We start from the raw sequence: 16,335 nt of genomic DNA on the forward strand, positions 1-16,335 counted from the left end.
CCCCCCAAGCCCCCCACCCCTCACAAGCCGGGCACCCCCCTCAGCGCCTCCAGCACCGCCCGCAGGTGTTGGGGGTGCACGAACGCCACCAGCCCCCCCCTGTTCGCCCAGCGCTCCGACCCCTCCCTCCCCTCCTCCGGCCGGTGATAAACGATCTCGGGGAGCTCTGGGGGGTCCCCGCAGCCCCCCGCCCGCAGCGCCCGCTCCAGGACCACCACCCCCCCGCCCAGGGCCCGCAGGATGGCGTGGGGGGCGCACGAGTCCCAGGCGAAGGTGGTGGCCCCCGACAGCACGAAGGCGTCCGCCAGCCCCAGCGCCACGCACAGCAGCTTGTAGCCCGCCCCCGCCGCCAAAAGCGGGGGACCCCCGCCCAGGGAGGCCAGAGCCCCCCGAACCGCCTCCCCCTCGGCCCGGCTCAGCACCACGCGGGGACACGGCCGGGGGGCGCGGGGGGACAGAGAGCACAGCCGAGTGTCACCGTGGGCCACCCCCCAGTGGTAGCGACCCTGCCACCTGTGGGGAGGGGACAGCGGGGGATGGGGGCGTGGGGGGGTGGGGGGTTATGGGGGGCTGGGGGGATGATGGGGTGGGGGGTTTGGGGGGCTGGGACCCCGGGGTGGGGGGGGTTTGGGGGGATTTGGGGGGCTGGGACCCTGGGGTGGGGGATTTGGGGGGCTGGGGATGATGGGGTGGGGGGTTATGGGGGCTGGGACCCCAGGGTGGGGGATTTGGGGGGATGGGACCCTGGGGTGGGGGTTATGGGGGGCTGGGGGATATTGGGGTGGGGGATTTGGGGGCTGGGGGACCCCAGGGTGGGGGGTTTGGGGGGGGATGGGGGACCCCGGGATGGGGGTTATGGGGGGCTGGGGGGATATTGGGGTGGGGGTTATGGGGGCTGGGACCCTGGGGTGGGGGTTATGGGGGGCTGGGGGGATATTGGGGTGGGGGATTTGGGGGGCTGGGACCCCGGGGTGGGGGATTTGGGGGGCTGGGACCCTGGGGTGGGGGTTATGGGGGGCTGGGGGATATTGGGGTGGGGGATTTGGGGGATGGGGGACCCCAGGGTGGGGGGTTTGGGGGGGGATGGGGGACCCCAGGATGTGGGTTATGGGGGGCTGGGGGGATATTGGGGTGGGGGATTTGGGGGGCTGGGACCCCAGGGTGGGGGGGATTTGGGGGGCTGGGACCCCGGGGTGGGGGGGGTTTGGGGGGATTTGGGGGGCTGGGACCCCGGGGTGGCGATCAGGGGGTGTCAGGACCCCCAGTGCAGGGTCAGGGGGTGTCAGGGACCCCCGGGGGGGGCTCAGGGGGTGTCAGGGACCCCCGGGATGGAGCTCAGGGGGTGTCAGGGACCCCCGGGGGGGGGGGCTCAGGGGGTATCAGGACCCCCAGGATTGAGCTCAGGGGGTGTCAGGGACCCCCGGGATGGAGCTCAGGGGGTGTCAGGACCCCCGGGGATGGAGCTCAGGGGGTGTCAGGACCCCAGGATGGAGCTCAGGGGGTGTCAGGACCCCCAGGATTGAGCTCAGGGGGTGTCAGGACCCCCGGGATGGAGCTCAGGGGGTGTCAGGACCCCCGGGGATGGAGCTCAGGGGGTGTCAGGACCCCCAGGGTGGGGGTCTCTGGCCGTACCTGTGGGTCTGGGGGTCCCGCTGGAAGAAGGGCTCGTTGATGACCCCCAGGATGGGGGTCCCGGAGCGGCGGTCGAAGGCCCCCACGAGCACCAGGGCCGAGCGCAGCCCCCCGGGGGCGATGCCCTCCACGTCCCCCACGTCCTCACGGCCCTCGATGAACTCGTTGGTGGAGTCTGGGGGCGTTTGCAGGGGGGGCTGGGGGTCCCGGGGCTGCTCCCGCCCCACCCCACCGTGGCTGGCCCTGTCCCCATCCTGTCCCTGTCCCCATCCTGTCCCTGTCCCCATCCCATCCCATCCCAAAATCCCCGTCCCTGTCCCCATCCTGGCCCTGTCCTTGTCCCCATCCCATCCTGTCCCTGTCCCTGTCCCTGTCCCTGTCCTTGTCCCCATCCTGTCCCAAAATCCCCGTCCCTGTCCCCATCCTGTCCCTGTCCCTGTCCCTGTGCCTGTCCTTGTCCCCATCCCATCCCAAAATCCCCGTCCCTGTCCCCATCCTGGCCCTGTCCCTGTCCCCATCCCTGTCCCCATCCTGTCCCTGTCCCTGTCCTTGTCCCTGTCCCTGTCCTTGTCCCCATCCTGTCCCTGTCCTTGTCCCCATCCCATCCTGTCCCTGTCCTTGTCCTTGTCCCTGTCCCTGTCCCTGTCCTTGTCCCCATCCCATCCTGTCCCTGTCCCTGTTCCTGTCCCCATCCTGTCCCTGTCCCCATCCCATCCCAAAATCCCTGTCCCTGTCCCCATCCTGTCCCTGTCCCTGTCCCTGTCCCTGTCCCTGTCCCCATCCTGTCCCTGTCCCCATCCTGTCCCTGTCCCTGTCCCCATCCCTGTCCCTGTCCTTGTCCTTGTCCCCATCCTGTCCCTGTCCCCATTCCTGTCCCCATCCTTTGTCCCCTCCCTGTCCCCATTCCATCCTGTCCCTGTCCCTGTCCCCATCCCTGTCCCTGTCCTTGTCCCCATTCCATCCCAAACTCCCTGTCCCTGTCCCCATCCCATCCTGTCCTTGTCCTTGTCCCCATCCCAAAATCCCTGTCCCTGTCCTTGTCCCTGTCCTTGTCCCTGTCCCTGTCCCCATTCCTTCCCAAAATCCGTCCCTGTCCCTGTCCCCATCCCTGTCCCTGTCCCCATCCCTGTCCCCATCCCATCCTGTCCCTGTCCTTGTCCCTGTCCCCATTCCTTCCCAAAATCCCTGTCCCACCCCCTGTCCCACCCCCTGTCCCCATCCCACCCCACAATCCCTGTCCCTGTCCCCATTCCTTCCCAAAATCCGTCCCTGTCCCTGTCCCCCCCCTGTCCCCCCCTGTCCCCACCCTGTCCCTGTCCCCCCCCTGTCCCCCCCTGTCCCCACCCTGTCCCTGTCCCTGTCCCCCCCCTGTCCCCCCTGTCCCCGTCCCCTCCCCACAGCCCCTCACCGATGGGGTCTATCCAGATCCCCACGTCCCCCGGGGACACCTGGCAGTCGATGGCATCCAGCTCCGTGTCCCCAAGTGTCACCTCGCTGTGCACGACCTCTGCCAGCAGCTCGGCCACCCTGGTGTGCTCGGGGCCCAGCAGGGCCAGCAGCAGGGCCACCGTGTCCGCCGGGGTGTCACCGATCCTCACTGTCACCGTGTCACCTGCCGGGACCCCAAATCAACCCCTGCACTGTCACCGTGTCACCTGCCGGGACCCCAAATCAGTGTCCCCTGGGGTGTCACTGTGTCACCTGCCAGGACCCCAAATCAACCCCTGCACTGTCACCGTGTCACCTGCCGGGACCCCAAATCGGTGTCCCCTGGGGTGTCACCAACCCGCATTGTCACCAACCCTCACTGTCACCAACCCTCACTGTCACCGTGTCACCTGCCGGGACCCCAAATCGGTGTACCCTGGGGTGTCACCAACCCGCATTGTCACCAACCCTCACTGTCACCAACCCACATTGTCACCAACCCTCACTGTCACCGTGTCACCTGCCGGGACCCCAAATCGGTGTCCCCTGGGGTGTCACCAACCTGCATTGTCACCAACCCTCACTGTCACCAACCCTCACTGTCACCAACCCTCATTGTCACCAACCCTCACTGTCACCGTGTCACCTGCCGGGACCCCGAAACGGTGTCCCCTGGGGTGTCACCGACCCGTGATGTCCCCACCCTGTCCCACCCTGTCCCCACTGTCCCCGCCTTGCCCCCGCTGTCCCCACCCTGTCCCACAATCTCCCCACAGTCCCCCTGTGTCCCCACACTGTCCCCTGTGTCCTCCCCTGTCCCCCCATGTCCCCTGTGTCCCCACACTGTCCCCACACTGTCCCCACACTGTCCCCTGTGTCCTCCTCTGTCCCCCCATGTCCCCTGTGTCCCCACACTGTCCCCAGTGTCCCCACTGTCCCCCCACAGTCCCCACACTGTCCCCGTGTCCCCCTGTGTCCCCCATGTCCTGTGTCCCCACTGTCCCCCCACAGTCCCCACCCTGTCCCCGTGTCCCCCCATGTCCCCCCGTGTCCCCACACTGTCCCCACACTGTCCCCGTGTCCCCCATGTCCCCACACTGTCCCCCATGTCCCCCCGTGTCCCCCCATGTCCCCCCGTGTCCCCCCGTGTCCCCCCCGTCCCCCGTGTCCCCTGTGTCTCACACAGTCCCCACAGTGTCCCCACTGTCCCCCCGTGTCCTCCCGTGTCCCCACACTGTCCCCACTGCCCTCGCTGTCCCCCATGTCCCCCGTGTCCGCACAGTGTCCCCCCGTGTCCCCACTGTCCCCCCGTGTCCCCACTGTCCCCCATGTCCCCCATGTCCCCCATGTCCCCCATGTCCGCACAGTGCCCCCACCCTGTCCCCATGTCCCCACTGTCCCCCCGTGTCCCCACTGTCCCCCCGTGTCCACGCTGTCCCCCCCGTGTCCCCGCTGTCCCCCATGTCCCCCATGTCCCCCGTGTCCCCCCATGTCCCCCATGTCCCCCATGTCCCCCGTGTCCCCACCCTGTCCCCGTGTCCCCCGTGTCCCCCCGTGTCCCCCCGTGTCCCCACTCACCCTGCACACCCCTGATCTCGCTGCTCTCCTCCCCGTGGATGTGCCCCCGCAGCTCGGGGAACTGGGGGGACACCGGGGGGACACCGGGGGGACACCGGGGGGGGGGGGGGGGCTCAGCTCAGCGGGGGGGGGGCTCGGGCGGTGCCACCCCCTCCTCGGGTGCCCCCCCCGGGGGCTGTCCCCACCTGTGTCCCCAGCTGGTGCCTGATGAGCTCCTGGATCAGGACATCGGCCAGGCTTTTGAGGTCGCGCAGGAAGCGCGCGTTGCGCTCCGGGCCCGATTTCTCGGCCAGCAGCGGCCGCAGCAGCGGCGCCTCCGCCCGGCAGCGCCGAGCGAGCTCCGCCGCCTTCTGCGACACCGCCACCAGCGCCGGCAGCAGCCCCGGCATCGCCAAGGGACGCGCGGACACGCGGGGGGACACACGGACACGCGGGGGGACACACGGACTGACACACGGACACGCGGATGGACAGACACACGGACACACGGACACGCGGATGGACAGACACACGGACACGCGGACGGACACGCGGATGGACGGACACACGGACACGCGGACGGACAGACACACGGACACACGGACACACGGACACACGGATGGACACACGGATGGACACACGGATGGACACACGGACTGACACACGGACACACGGACTGATGGACACACGGACACACGGACACGCGGATGGACAGACACACGGACACGCGGACGGACACGCGGATGGACGGACACACGGACACACGGACACACGGACACACGGATGGACACACGGATGGACACAAGGACGGACACACGGACTGACACACGGACACACGGACTGATGGACACACGGACACGCGGACACGCGGATGGACTGACACGCGGACTGATGGACACACGGATGGACACACGGACACACGGACTGATGGACACGCGGACACACGGACACACGGACTGACGGACACACGGACACACGGACTGGCGGACACACGGATGGACACGCCGACACACGGATGGACACACGGACACACGGACACACGGACGGACTGACGGACAGCCGCGATAGACAGACAGACAGTCAGAGAGACACACACAGACACACACAGACACACAGACAGACACACAGACACACAGAGACACACAGACACACAGACACACACACACAGCCGCCACACGCGGACACACGGACGGACGGACGGACTGACGGACAGAGTCCGCGACAGACACACAGACTGAGAGTCGCGACAGACAATCAGAGAGACACACAGACACACAGACACACAGACACACAGACAGCCGCGATAGAGAGCGGCGACAGACAGACAGACACGACAGACGCGATGGACAGACACCTGCCGGGGACAGCGGCGACAATCGCGACAGTCGCGACACCTGCCGGGGACAGCGGAGCGAGGGTCGGGGGCGCGCTCGGAAAGGTTCGGGAATGATCGGGAATGGGGGAGGGGGGACACGGGGACACTGGGGTGGGGGGATTTGGGGACAGGGGGATTTGGGGACAGGGGGACACAAAGACGGGGCCGGGGGGACACGGGGACACGGCGCTGTCCCCCGGGCTGTCCCCGCGGGGGTGACGGCGACAGGAAGCGCTCGGAGCGCGGGGGGTCCCCAATGTCCCCCCAGTGTCCCCTCAGTGTCCCTCAATGTCCCCCGCTGTCCCCCGCTGTCCCCCAGTGTCCCTCCATGTCCCCCCGCTGTCCCCCAAATGTCCCTCAATGTCCCCTCAATGTCCCCCCAATGTCCCTCAATGTCCCCTCAATGTCCCCAATGTCCCCCCGCTGTCCCCCCCGTCCCCAAATGTCCCCCCAATGTCCCCCAATGTCCCTCCGCTGTCCCTCCCTGTCCCTCAATGTCCCCCCAATGTCCCAAAATGTCCCCCCAATGTCCCTCCCTGTCCCCAAATGTCCCCCAATGTCCCCCAATGCCCCCCCGCTGTCCCCCCGCTGTCCCCCCCCGTCCCCCAATGTCCCCCCATGTCCCCCCAATGTCCCTCCCTGTCCCCCAATGTCCCCCCGGTGTCCCCCGCTGTCCCCCCCGTCCCCCCAATGTCCCCAAATGTCCCCCCAATGCCCCCCCGCTGTCCCTCCTGTCCCCCAATGTCCCCCCCCGTCCCCCCAATGTCCCCCAATGTCCCCCCAATGTCCCCCAATGCCCCCCCAATGCCCCCCCGCTGTCCCCCCTGTCCCCCAATGTCCCCCAATGTCCCCCCGGTGTCCCCCGCTGTCCCCCCCCGTCCCCCGGAAGCCGCGGGCCGATTCGCCCCCCCCGGGCCGGTCCCGGAACGACCCCAAACTCCCGCCCCTCCCCCCCCCGCTCCGGGACCCCCCCCCCGAGCGGGTCCCCACCCTTGGGGACACCCCGGGGACACCCTGGGGACACCCCGGGGACCCCCGGGACCCCCCCGCGCCGCCGTTACCGGGGCCGCTGACAGCTCCCGCCCCTGGGCGGGGCCGGGGCCGCGTCACCGCCGCCTTTAACCCCTTCGCTGCCGCGGGGATATCGCCGCGATGTCGCGACAGCGGCGGGGAGGGGGCGACAAAGCGGGGACCACCCCCCCCCTCCTCCTCCTCCAACATCCCCCTCCCCACCCCGGGATTGCGACATCGGGGGGTCGCCTGTCGCCTGTCGCCTGTCGCCTGTCGCCTGTCGCGAGGCTGTGACGCTTCTTTAGAGGGGGTCGCTGCCCCCGGGCGGGATTTTTGGGGGGGATCAATGAATTTATTGATACAAATAATCGATAATCAATACCCGATATCGCTGCCGTGTCCTTCCTGTTCCCGCCAATTTGAAGACCCCTCCCCAATAACGCTCTGGGATGGGGGGGGGGCGCAATGGGGCCGCCCCCTCCTCACCCCAAACCCACCGGGACCCCCCCCCAAACCCCTCCCCCCCCCCCGGGGGTCTTCCCCTCTCCATGGTTCTGATTTGGGGGGGGGTCTTTGCTCAGCCTGGGGGTCCCCACGGGGGTCTCAGGGCCGGGGTCTCCTCCTGGAAGCGCGGTGAGGAGCGGGCAGCCCCCTCCCCTCCCCCGAGCCGCCCCCTCCCCACCCACCCCGAGGGGAGACCCCCGGGGGTCCCGAGCCCCCCCAGGCCGGGCTTTTCTCGGAGCGGCCGGGATCTCCCGGTCCCGGCAGGAACGGGGGTCCCGCGGCGCTCCCCGGGGCAGGAGACCCCCAGAGCGGGCAGCTTTACACCCCCTCCCCACAATTCCAGCCCCCCCACGGGGGTCCCCCAGCCCCCCAACTCCCGGTCGGGCACCCCCAGACCCGGATTTTCCTCTCCCGGTGCCCCTGAGAGCTCCTGCCCGACCCCCGCGCTTCCCGGGGCAGGAGACCCCCAGAGCGGGCACTTTCACCCCCTCCTCACCCTCTGGAGCCCCCCCCGGGGGTCCCCGAGCCCCCCAACTCCCGGTCGGGCACCCCCAGATCGGGATCCGCCGCTCCCGGTCCCGGCTGGAACGGGGGTCCCGCAGCGCTTCCCGGGGCAGGAGACCCCCAAACCGGGCACTTTCACCCCCTCCCCACAATTCCAGCCCCTCCCGGGGGTCCCCGAGCCCCCCAACTCCCGGTCGGGCACCCCCAGACCCGGATTTTCCTCTCCCGGTGCCCCCTGAGAGCTCCTGCCCGCCCCCCGCGCTTCCCGGGGCAGGAGACCCCCAAACCGGGCACTTTCACCCCCTCCCCACAATTCCAGCCCCTCCTGGGGGTCCCCCGGCCCCCCAACTCCCGGTCGGGCACCCCCAGACCCGGATTTTCCTCTCCCGCTCCCCCCTGGCAGCTCCTGCCCGCCCCCCGCGCTCCCCGGGGCAGGAGACCCCCAGAGCGGGCACTTTCACCCCCTCCTCACCCTCTGGAGCCCCCCCCGGGGGTCCCCGAGCCCCCCAACTCCCGGTCGGGCCGGGATCCGCCGCTCCCGGTCCCGGCAGGAACGGGGGTCCCGCGGCGCTCCCCGGGGCAGGAGACCCCCAGAGCGGGCACTTTCACCCCCTCCTCACCCTCTGGAGCCCCCCCCGGGGGTCCCCGAGCCCCCCAAATCCCTGTCGGGAACCCCCAGACCCGGATTTTCCTCTCCCGGTGCCCCTGAGAGCTCCTGCCCGCCCCCCGCGCTTCCCGGGGGAGGAGACCCCCAGAGCGGGCACTTTCACCCCCTCCCCACAATTCCAGCCCCTCCTGGGGGTCCCCCAGCCCCCAACTCCCTGTCGGGCACCCCCAGACCCGGATTTTCCTCTCCCGGTGCCCCTGGCAGCTCCTGCCCGCCCCCCGCGCTCCCCTCAGACCGGGGGGGCTCCCCGGGGGTACCGGAGACGGGGAGCGATGCGGGGGGCGGGGGGTCCGGGACATCCCTGGGGAGGGGGCGGCCGCACTTGCCGGGTCGCGCATCCATCCGGGAGCCGAGGCCGTCCCCCCTCTCCCCCCTCTCCCGCCCGGAGCCCCCTCCCCAAGGCGAGGGGCGGGCCGGGGGTACCGGGGCCGTTCCCGGGGCTCGGGGGGCCGGCGGCGCTGGTGCCAAGCCCCCGCCCGGAGCTCTTTTGTGCGGCCGCAGCCAATCCAGGCCGCTGACATCACGCTTCTCCCGGGGTATAAAACCCCGGGGCCGCCGCTGCCGCCGCTTTTTTTCATTCCCCCCCCCCCCCCACTTCGGCCCCCCCCGGGGTCCCCGCTTCCCCGCCCCCACCGCCGTTACCGCCTTCCCCCCCCCTTGAGCGCTGCGGTGGAAGCGGGGCGGGGGGGCGGCCCGGTGGGGAAGGGTTTGCTTATTTTCTTTTTTTTTTTTTTTTTTTTTTTTCTCTTTTTTTCTTTTTTTTTTTTTTTTTTTTGCCCTCCCTCTCCTCCTCCTCCTCCTCTTTTTTTTTTTTTTTTATTTTTCTTTTTTCCACCTTTTTATTTTTTCCCCTTCCTTATTTTTCCCCCTCATTTTTCCCCTTCCTTATTTTTCCCCTTCCTTATTTTCCCCCCTCCTTATTCTTCCCTTTCCTTATTTTCCCCCCTCCTTATTCTTCCCTTTCCTTATTTTCCCCCCTCCTTATTTTTCCCTTTCCTTATTCTTCCCTTTCCTTATTTTTCCCTTTCCTTATTTTTCCCTTTCCTTATTTTCCTCTTCCTTCTTTTCCTTTTTCCCTTTATTTCTCCCTTATTTTTCCCCCTTCTTATTTTTCCCCCTCTTATTTCCCCCTCTTATTTTCCCCCTCTTATTTTTCCCCCTCTTATTTCCCCTTCTCACCTTTCTTCTTATTTTCCCTAATTTTTCCCCTTCTTATTTTTTCCCCCCTTATTTTTTTTCCCCTTCTCATTTTTCCCCCCCTCTTATTTTTTCCTCCTTCTTATTTTTTTCCCCCCTTTCTTATTTTCCCCCTCCTTATTTTTTCCTCTTATTTTTCCCCTCTTTATTTTTCCCCTTTATTTTTCCCCTCTTTATTTTTCCCCCTCTTTATTTTTCCCCTCTTTATTTTTCCCCTCTTTATTTTTCCCTCTTTATTTTTCCCTCTTTATTTTTCCTCTTTATTTTTCCTCTTTATTTTTTCCTCTTTATTTTTCCTCTTTATTTTTCCCTCTTTATTTTTCCCTCTTTATTTTTCCTCCTTTATTTTTTTTCCCTCTTTATTTTTCCTCCTTTATTTTTTTTCCCTCTTTATTTTTCCTCCTTTATTTTTTTTCCCTCTTTATTTTTCCTCTTTATTTTCCCCTCTTTATTTTTCCTCTTTATTTTCCCCTCTTTATTTTCCCTCTTTATTTCCCCCTTATTTTCCCCCCTTATTTTCCCCCCTCATTTTCCCCCCCTTATTTTCCCCCTTATTTTCCCCCCCCTTATTTTCCCCCCCTTATTTCCCCCCTTATTTCCCCCCCCTCATCCCCCCCCATTTTCCCCCCCCTATTTTTCCTCACATTTTATTATTATTATTACCATTATTATTATTATTTTTCCCCCCTTTCCCACCCCCATGTATTTTCTCCTGTCCCATTATTATTATTATTTTTCCCCCCTTTCCCACCCCCATGTATTTTCTCCTGTCCCCCCCCGCCATGTCCCCTCTGTGGTGGCTCCTGGGCTCCCTGCTGGCCGCGCTGGCCGGGGGGGGGTAGAGCAGCCCCCCTCCCCAGAACCCGCCTGCCCCGTGTGCCTGTGGCGGCGGCAGAGCAAAGAGCTGCGGCTGGAGAGCATCAAATCGCAGATCCTCAGCAAGCTGCGGCTGAAGGAAGCGCCCAACATCACCCGCGAGGTGGTGAAGCAGCTTCTCCCCAAAGCCCCCCCGCTCCAGCAGCTCCTGGACCTCCACGACTTCCAGGGGGACTCGCTGCAGCACGAGGAGTACCTGGAGGAGGACGAGTACCACGCCACCACCGAGACCGTCATCAGCATGGCCCAGGAAAGTCAGTGCCGCCCTTTGTTCCGCCCAAAAGTTGCGATGGAGGGACCCCCACCCCAAAAAAAACATCCCGGTTCCTTCTCCCCCCCACCCACCCCATCCCATCCCCGCTCCCGGTTCGGGGTTCTGGAGGGGGGGTTTGGATTGGGATCGCTCGCTGGGGATGGAGGGGGTTGGTTTTGGGGGGTTTTGTTGTTTTGGGGTTTGTTTTTTGGGTTTTGTTCTTTGGGGTTTTGGTTTTTGGAGTTTTGTTTTTTGGGGTTTTGTTCTTTGGGGTTTTGGTTTTGGGGTTTTGGTTTTTTGGGTTTTGGTTTTGGGGTTTTGGTTTTTTGGGGTTCCGTGTTTTTTGGGTTTTGTTCTTTGGGGTTTTGTTTCTTGAGGTTTTGTTTCTTGGGGTTTTGTTTCTTGGGGGTTTTGTTTTTTTGGGTTTTGATTTTTGGGGTTTTGTTTCTTTGAGGTTTTGTTTCTTGGGGTTTTGTTTCATGGGGGTTTTGTTTTTTTGGGTTTTGATTTTTGGAGTTTTGTTTTTTGGGGTTTTGTGTTTTTGGAGTTTTGTTTTTGGGGTTTTGGTTTTTTGGGGTTCCGTGTTTTTTGGGTTTTGTTCTTTGGGGTTTTGTTTCTTGAGGTTTTGTTTCTTGGGGTTTTGTTTCTTGGGGTTTTGTTTCGTGGGGGTTTTGTTTTTTTGGGTTTTGATTTTTGGGGTTTTGTTCTTTGGGGTTTTGTTTTTTGGAGTTTTGTTTTTGGGGTTTTGTGTTTTTGGGGGTTTTGTTTTTGGGGTTTTGTTTTTGGGTTTTGTTTTTTGGAGTTTTGTTTTTGGGGTTTTGTGTTTTTGGGGTTTTATTCTTTGGGGTTTTGTTTCTTGGAGTTTTGTTTTTGGGGTTTTGGTTTTTTGGGGTTCTGTGTTTTTTTGGGTTTTGTTCTTTGGGGTTTTGTTTCTTGAGGTTTTGTTTCTTGGGGTTTTGTTTCGTGGGGGTTTTGGGTTTTGGGGTTTTGTTCTTTGGAGTTTTGGTTTTGGCGTTTTGGTTTTTTGGTTGGGCTTTTGTTTCTTGGGTTTTGTTCTTTGGGGTTTTGTTTTTTGGGGTTTTGGTTTTTGACGTTTTGTTTCTTGGGGTTTTGTTTTTTGAGGTTTTGGTTTTTTAGGTTTTGTTTTTTCAGGTTTGGTTTTTTGGGGTTTTGGGGTTTTTTGGGGTTTGGTTTTTTGGGGTTTTGGTTTTTGGGTTTTGTTCTTTGGGGAGCTCCGTTCTCTGGTGGGTTTAGTTCCCCATCCCCCTCCCCACGGTCGGGGGTCGCTTCTGGCGTTGTTTTGGGGTGGGGGGTGGGGAGTGTGGGGGGGACGGGGACAGGGGGACAGGGGGACAGAGACAGGGGGACAGGGGGACAAGGACAATGGGACAGAGGCACAGGGACATGGAGGGACAGAGGGACAGAAGGACAGGAAGACGGGGAGAAAAGGGGGACAGGGACAGGACAGGGGGGACAGGGGGGACAGGGGGGACAGGAACAGGACAGGGGGACAGGGACAGGACAGGGGGGACAGGAACAGAACAGGGGGGGACAGGGGGGACAGGAACAGGACGGGGGGACAGGGGGGACAGGGGGACAGGGGGGATGGGAACAGAACAGGGGGACAGGAACAGGACAGGGGGGACAGGGGGGACAGGAGGGACAGGGGGACAGGAGGGACAGGAACAGGACAGGGGGACAGGAGGGACAGGGGGGACAGGAGGGACAGGGGGAACAGGACAGGGGAACAGGACAGGGGGGACAGGGGGGACAAGAACAGAACAGGGGGGACAGGGGGGACAGGAGGGACAGGAGGGACAGGGGGGACAGGAACAGGACAGGCGGGACAGGGGGGACAGGAACAGGACAGGGGGGACAGGGGGGACAGGGGGGACAGGAACAGGACAGGGGGGACAGGAGGGACAGGACAGGGGGGCAGCGCACCAGGAACTGGGAGAGAGGCCCAGTGCTGGGGACGGGAGGTGGCACTGGGGACTGGGAGGTGGCACCGGGGACTGGAGGTGGCACCGGGGACTGGGAGGTGGCCCTGGGGACTGGGAGGTGGCACCGGGGACAGGGTCTGGGAGCTGGTGCTGAGTGCTGGGAATGTTACTGGGAGCTGGGACTGGGACTGGGAACTGGGACTGGGAACTGGGACAGGGAGCTGGGACTGGGGACTGGGACTGGGACTGGGAGCAGAGATTGGGAACTGGGAACTGGGGTTCAGATGGGAAACTGGGAACTGGGAACTGGGACTGGGAACTGGAGCAGGCACTGGGACTGGGAACTGGGGCTGGGAACTGGGAACTGGAGCAGGGACTGGAGCTGGGAGCTGGGACTGGAGCAGGCACTGGGAGCTGGAGCAGGGACCGTGACCGGTCACCGCACGCTGGGACCTGGCACTGGTGGCTGGGGACCCTGGGACTGGGGACAAACAGGGGGAACTGGGAACGCTCAGTGGTGGCACTGGGGACAAACACCGGGCACTGGGGACAAACACCGGGCACTGGGGACCCTCGGTGGTGGCACTGGGGACCCTCGGTGGTGGCACTGGGGACCAGCACTGGGCACTGGGGACCCTCGGTGGTGGCACTGGGGACCCTCGGTGGTGGCACTGGGAGCGGACTGGGGCAGGTGGCACACGGCGAGCTGGAGCTCCCCAGGGCACGTGGCAGGGTGACAGCAGGGTGACAAACAGGGTGACAAACAGGGTGACAGCAGGGTGACAATAGGGTGACAAACACAGTGACAAACAGGGTGACAGCAGGGTGACAGTGAGGCCACAGCAGGGTGACAAACAGGGTGACAATAGGGTGACAAACAGGGTGGCAGCAGGGTGATGGCAAGGCCACGGCCGGGTGACAGCAGGGTGACAAACACGGTGACAGATGGGTGACAAGCAGGGTGACAGCGAGGTGACGGTGACAAACAGGGTGACAAACACGGTGACGGTGACAGCAGGGCCGCGCTGGGGACAAGGCCAGCCCAGCCAGGGGTCCCCGCTGGGACAGGGGGAGGGGACAGCGAGGACTTGGCCGCGCCTGGCTCAGCCCCACCCCCTCCCCTGCCTCAGTTTCCCCCGGGGGGGATTTCTCCACCCCCCTCCCCTGCCTCAGTTTCCCCCGGGGGGGATTTCTCCACCCCCCTCCCCTGCCTCAGTTTCCCCCGGGGGGATTTCTCCACCCCCCCTCCCCTGCCTCAGTTTCCCCCGGGGGGATTTCTCCACCTGCTCCCGGCTCGGACCCCCGGGGGGGGGGCGGGGGGCCCGGGGTGGGGTCGAGCGGAAGGGAGGGAGGTGTGAGGCGCTGCCGCCCCCTCCCCAAATTCCTTCCCAGGCATTAAATGCGCTCGGGCGGCTTTGAAATTTTATTACCCATAAAATTGACGACACGCTGGGGTTTTCCTCCCCGAGCCTCGGGGGGGTGGGGGGCCCCCCTCAATTCCCCGCCCCCTTTGGCAGCTCGGGGGGCCCCCCAAAATAAAGAGCAGAGCCCCCTCCCCCCATCCGGGGGGGTCCGGATGCTCCCCGGGGAGGGGGGGAGGGGGCGCGGGGGGTCTTCTCCTGTTATTATTTTGATTATTTTTTCCCCCCTCCCCAATTCCCCGGGGGTAATTGAGGGGTTTTTATGGTTCCTGAACAGAAGGAGGGAAAGGCCTTTATGGGCCATAAAACTCTCGGGTTCCCCCCACCCCGGCCCCGGCAGAGCCCCCCGCCCGCGGTGGGGAGGGGGCTTCGCTCCGGGAGGAGCTGGGAGGGTTAATTGGCTCCTAAACCCATCCAGGGGCTACCCGTGACCCCCGCGACCCCCGCGGGGGGTGGGGGAGCTTAATGAGGCCCCGGGGGGGGGGTCCGGGGTGGGCGGGGGGCTGGGGGGGGGGATCAAGGTCAGAGGGACGCGAGGATTTGGGGACAGAGGGACGCCAGGACTTGGGGACACAAGGGAGGGGAGGGGGCTCCGAGTGCGGGAACAAAGAGCGGGGGTGAGGTGGGGAGGGGTCCGAGGGCCGCCCCCCGCCCGCCGCAGCCCCAGCTGGGCCCGGTGTCCCGGTAACCTTTATCCCCCGTTACCACGGAGACCGGACGAGCATCCCGGAGCCGCGGCCAGAGGGGCACGGACCCCCCCCCTCGGTGTCCCCAGGGACGGACAGAGGGACAGCGCTGTCCCCAAGGCGGCGGGAGGGGGGGGGGGGGCTCCCCCCATTGCAGCCCCCTCCTCACCGTGACAGCGGGGTTGAGTGAGGGGGGGGGTCCCCCGAAGCCCCCAGCCCCATTTGCGAGCGGCGGGGGTGGCTCGGGGGGGGGGAGGTGACATTGCCGGTGTCGTGACCCCCGCAGCAAATGGCCCCGAGCTGCAGCTGGGCGCTATTAAAGCTGAGCGGGGCGGCCGGGGGGGCGGGCGGGGGGCGTAAATCCCCAGCTCAATTCGACCCAGATGTGGGGCCGGGACGGCCGGGACCCTCCGGTTGGGGGGGGACCCCTGGAGATGTTGGGGGTCTCCTGGAGATGTTGGGGGGACCCCTGGAGATGTTGGGGGCAGCCCTGGAGATGTGGGGGGGTCTCCTGGAGATGTTGAGGGACCTCTGGAAATGTTGGGGGACCCCTGGAGATGTTGGGGGGACCCCTGGAGATGCTGAGGGGACCCCTGGAGATGTGGGGGGTCTCCTGGAGATGTTGAGGGACCCCTGGAGATGTTGGGGGGACCCCTGGAGATGCTGAGGGACCCCTGGAGATGTCGGGGGGTCTCCTGGAGATGTTGGGGGGACCCCTGGAGATGTCGGGGGACCCCTGGAGATGCTGAGGGGACCCCTGGAGATGTCGGGGGGACCCCTGGAGATGTCGAGGGGACCCCTGGAGATGTTGGGGGGTCTCCTGGAGATGCTGGGGGGTGTCACCGATGTGGGGCTGGGGGTCTGGATTCTCCCCCCTCCCCAATTGCAGCCCCCTCCCCACGAGCCGCCCGGTGGGATGTGGGGACCCCCCAGTCCGGAGCCCCCCGCCCCACACAGACCGGGACCCCCTCTCCCCACACCGGGACCCCCGCCCCACACAGACCGGGACCCCCGCCCCACACAGACCGGGACCCCCGCCCCGCCGTGGGGGGCTCGCTGTGGGTCCATCCCGAGCCCCCCCGGGCCGTGGGTCAGGGGGCGAGCGGGGAGCTCCTGGTGGGCGACCCCCGGGGCCGGGCCCTGCCCCGACCTTCACCTCCTGCCCCGACCCCGCCCGGCTCGGGGGTCCCGCGGTGGGGCCGGGGGGGGGCCCGGAGTGCGGCTCGGGGGTCCCGAGGGCTGGGAGGGTCACGGAGAGGAGAGGGGGGGTCTCAGAGAGGG

General features: G+C 64.8%; 2 protein-coding genes across 3 annotated transcripts in view; one reads left to right on the forward strand and one right to left on the reverse strand.

Moving 5' to 3' along the window:
- Window positions 1-20: 20 nt before the first annotated feature.
- On the reverse strand, window positions 21-7,086 carry INPP1 (inositol polyphosphate-1-phosphatase). Of its 2 annotated transcripts, XM_086870286.1 has the most exons (6): window positions 7,054-7,086; window positions 4,824-6,011; window positions 4,639-4,699; window positions 3,041-3,244; window positions 1,633-1,807; window positions 21-513 (listed from the first exon to the last, which is right to left on the reverse strand). In XM_086870286.1, exons 2-6 carry the CDS (start codon window positions 5,025-5,027, stop codon window positions 21-23), a joined length of 1,137 nt encoding a protein of 378 aa, XP_086726412.1. In that variant the 5' UTR covers window positions 5,028-6,011; window positions 7,054-7,086. The 2 variants fall into 2 exon arrangements, with proteins under 2 accessions (XP_086726412.1, XP_086726411.1); XM_086870285.1 differs by lacking the exon at window positions 7,054-7,086 and having other exon boundaries at window positions 4,824-6,380.
- The window catches only part of GDF11 (growth differentiation factor 11), a 16,541-nt gene continuing 5,838 nt past the window's right edge, over window positions 5,633-16,335 (forward strand). Inside the window, exons 1-2 of the mRNA XM_086870407.1 lie at window positions 5,633-5,696; window positions 10,718-11,005. Coding sequence (XP_086726533.1) covers window positions 5,633-5,696; window positions 10,718-11,005 — 352 coding nt within the window. The remainder of the gene's footprint in view (window positions 5,697-10,717; window positions 11,006-16,335) is intronic.

This window comes from Cyanistes caeruleus, chromosome 32 (assembly GCF_971803275.1).
Source record: "Cyanistes caeruleus chromosome 32, bCyaCae1.hap1.1, whole genome shotgun sequence".
Taxonomy (NCBI): domain Eukaryota; kingdom Metazoa; phylum Chordata; class Aves; order Passeriformes; family Paridae; genus Cyanistes; species Cyanistes caeruleus.

Coding starts and splice junctions, on each gene's coding strand:
- INPP1 (XM_086870286.1), bottom strand. CDS start 5,027: ATGCCGGGGCTGCTGCCGGCGCTGGTGGCGGTGTCGCAGAAGGCGGCG. Junction 3,245..4,638: donor CGAGATCAGGGGTGTGCAGG/GTGAGTGGGGAC, acceptor GGGTCCCGGCAG/GTGACACGGTGACAGTGAGG. Junction 514..1,632: donor CGGGACCCCCAGACCCACAG/GTACGGCCAGAG, acceptor CCCTCCCCACAG/GTGGCAGGGTCGCTACCACT.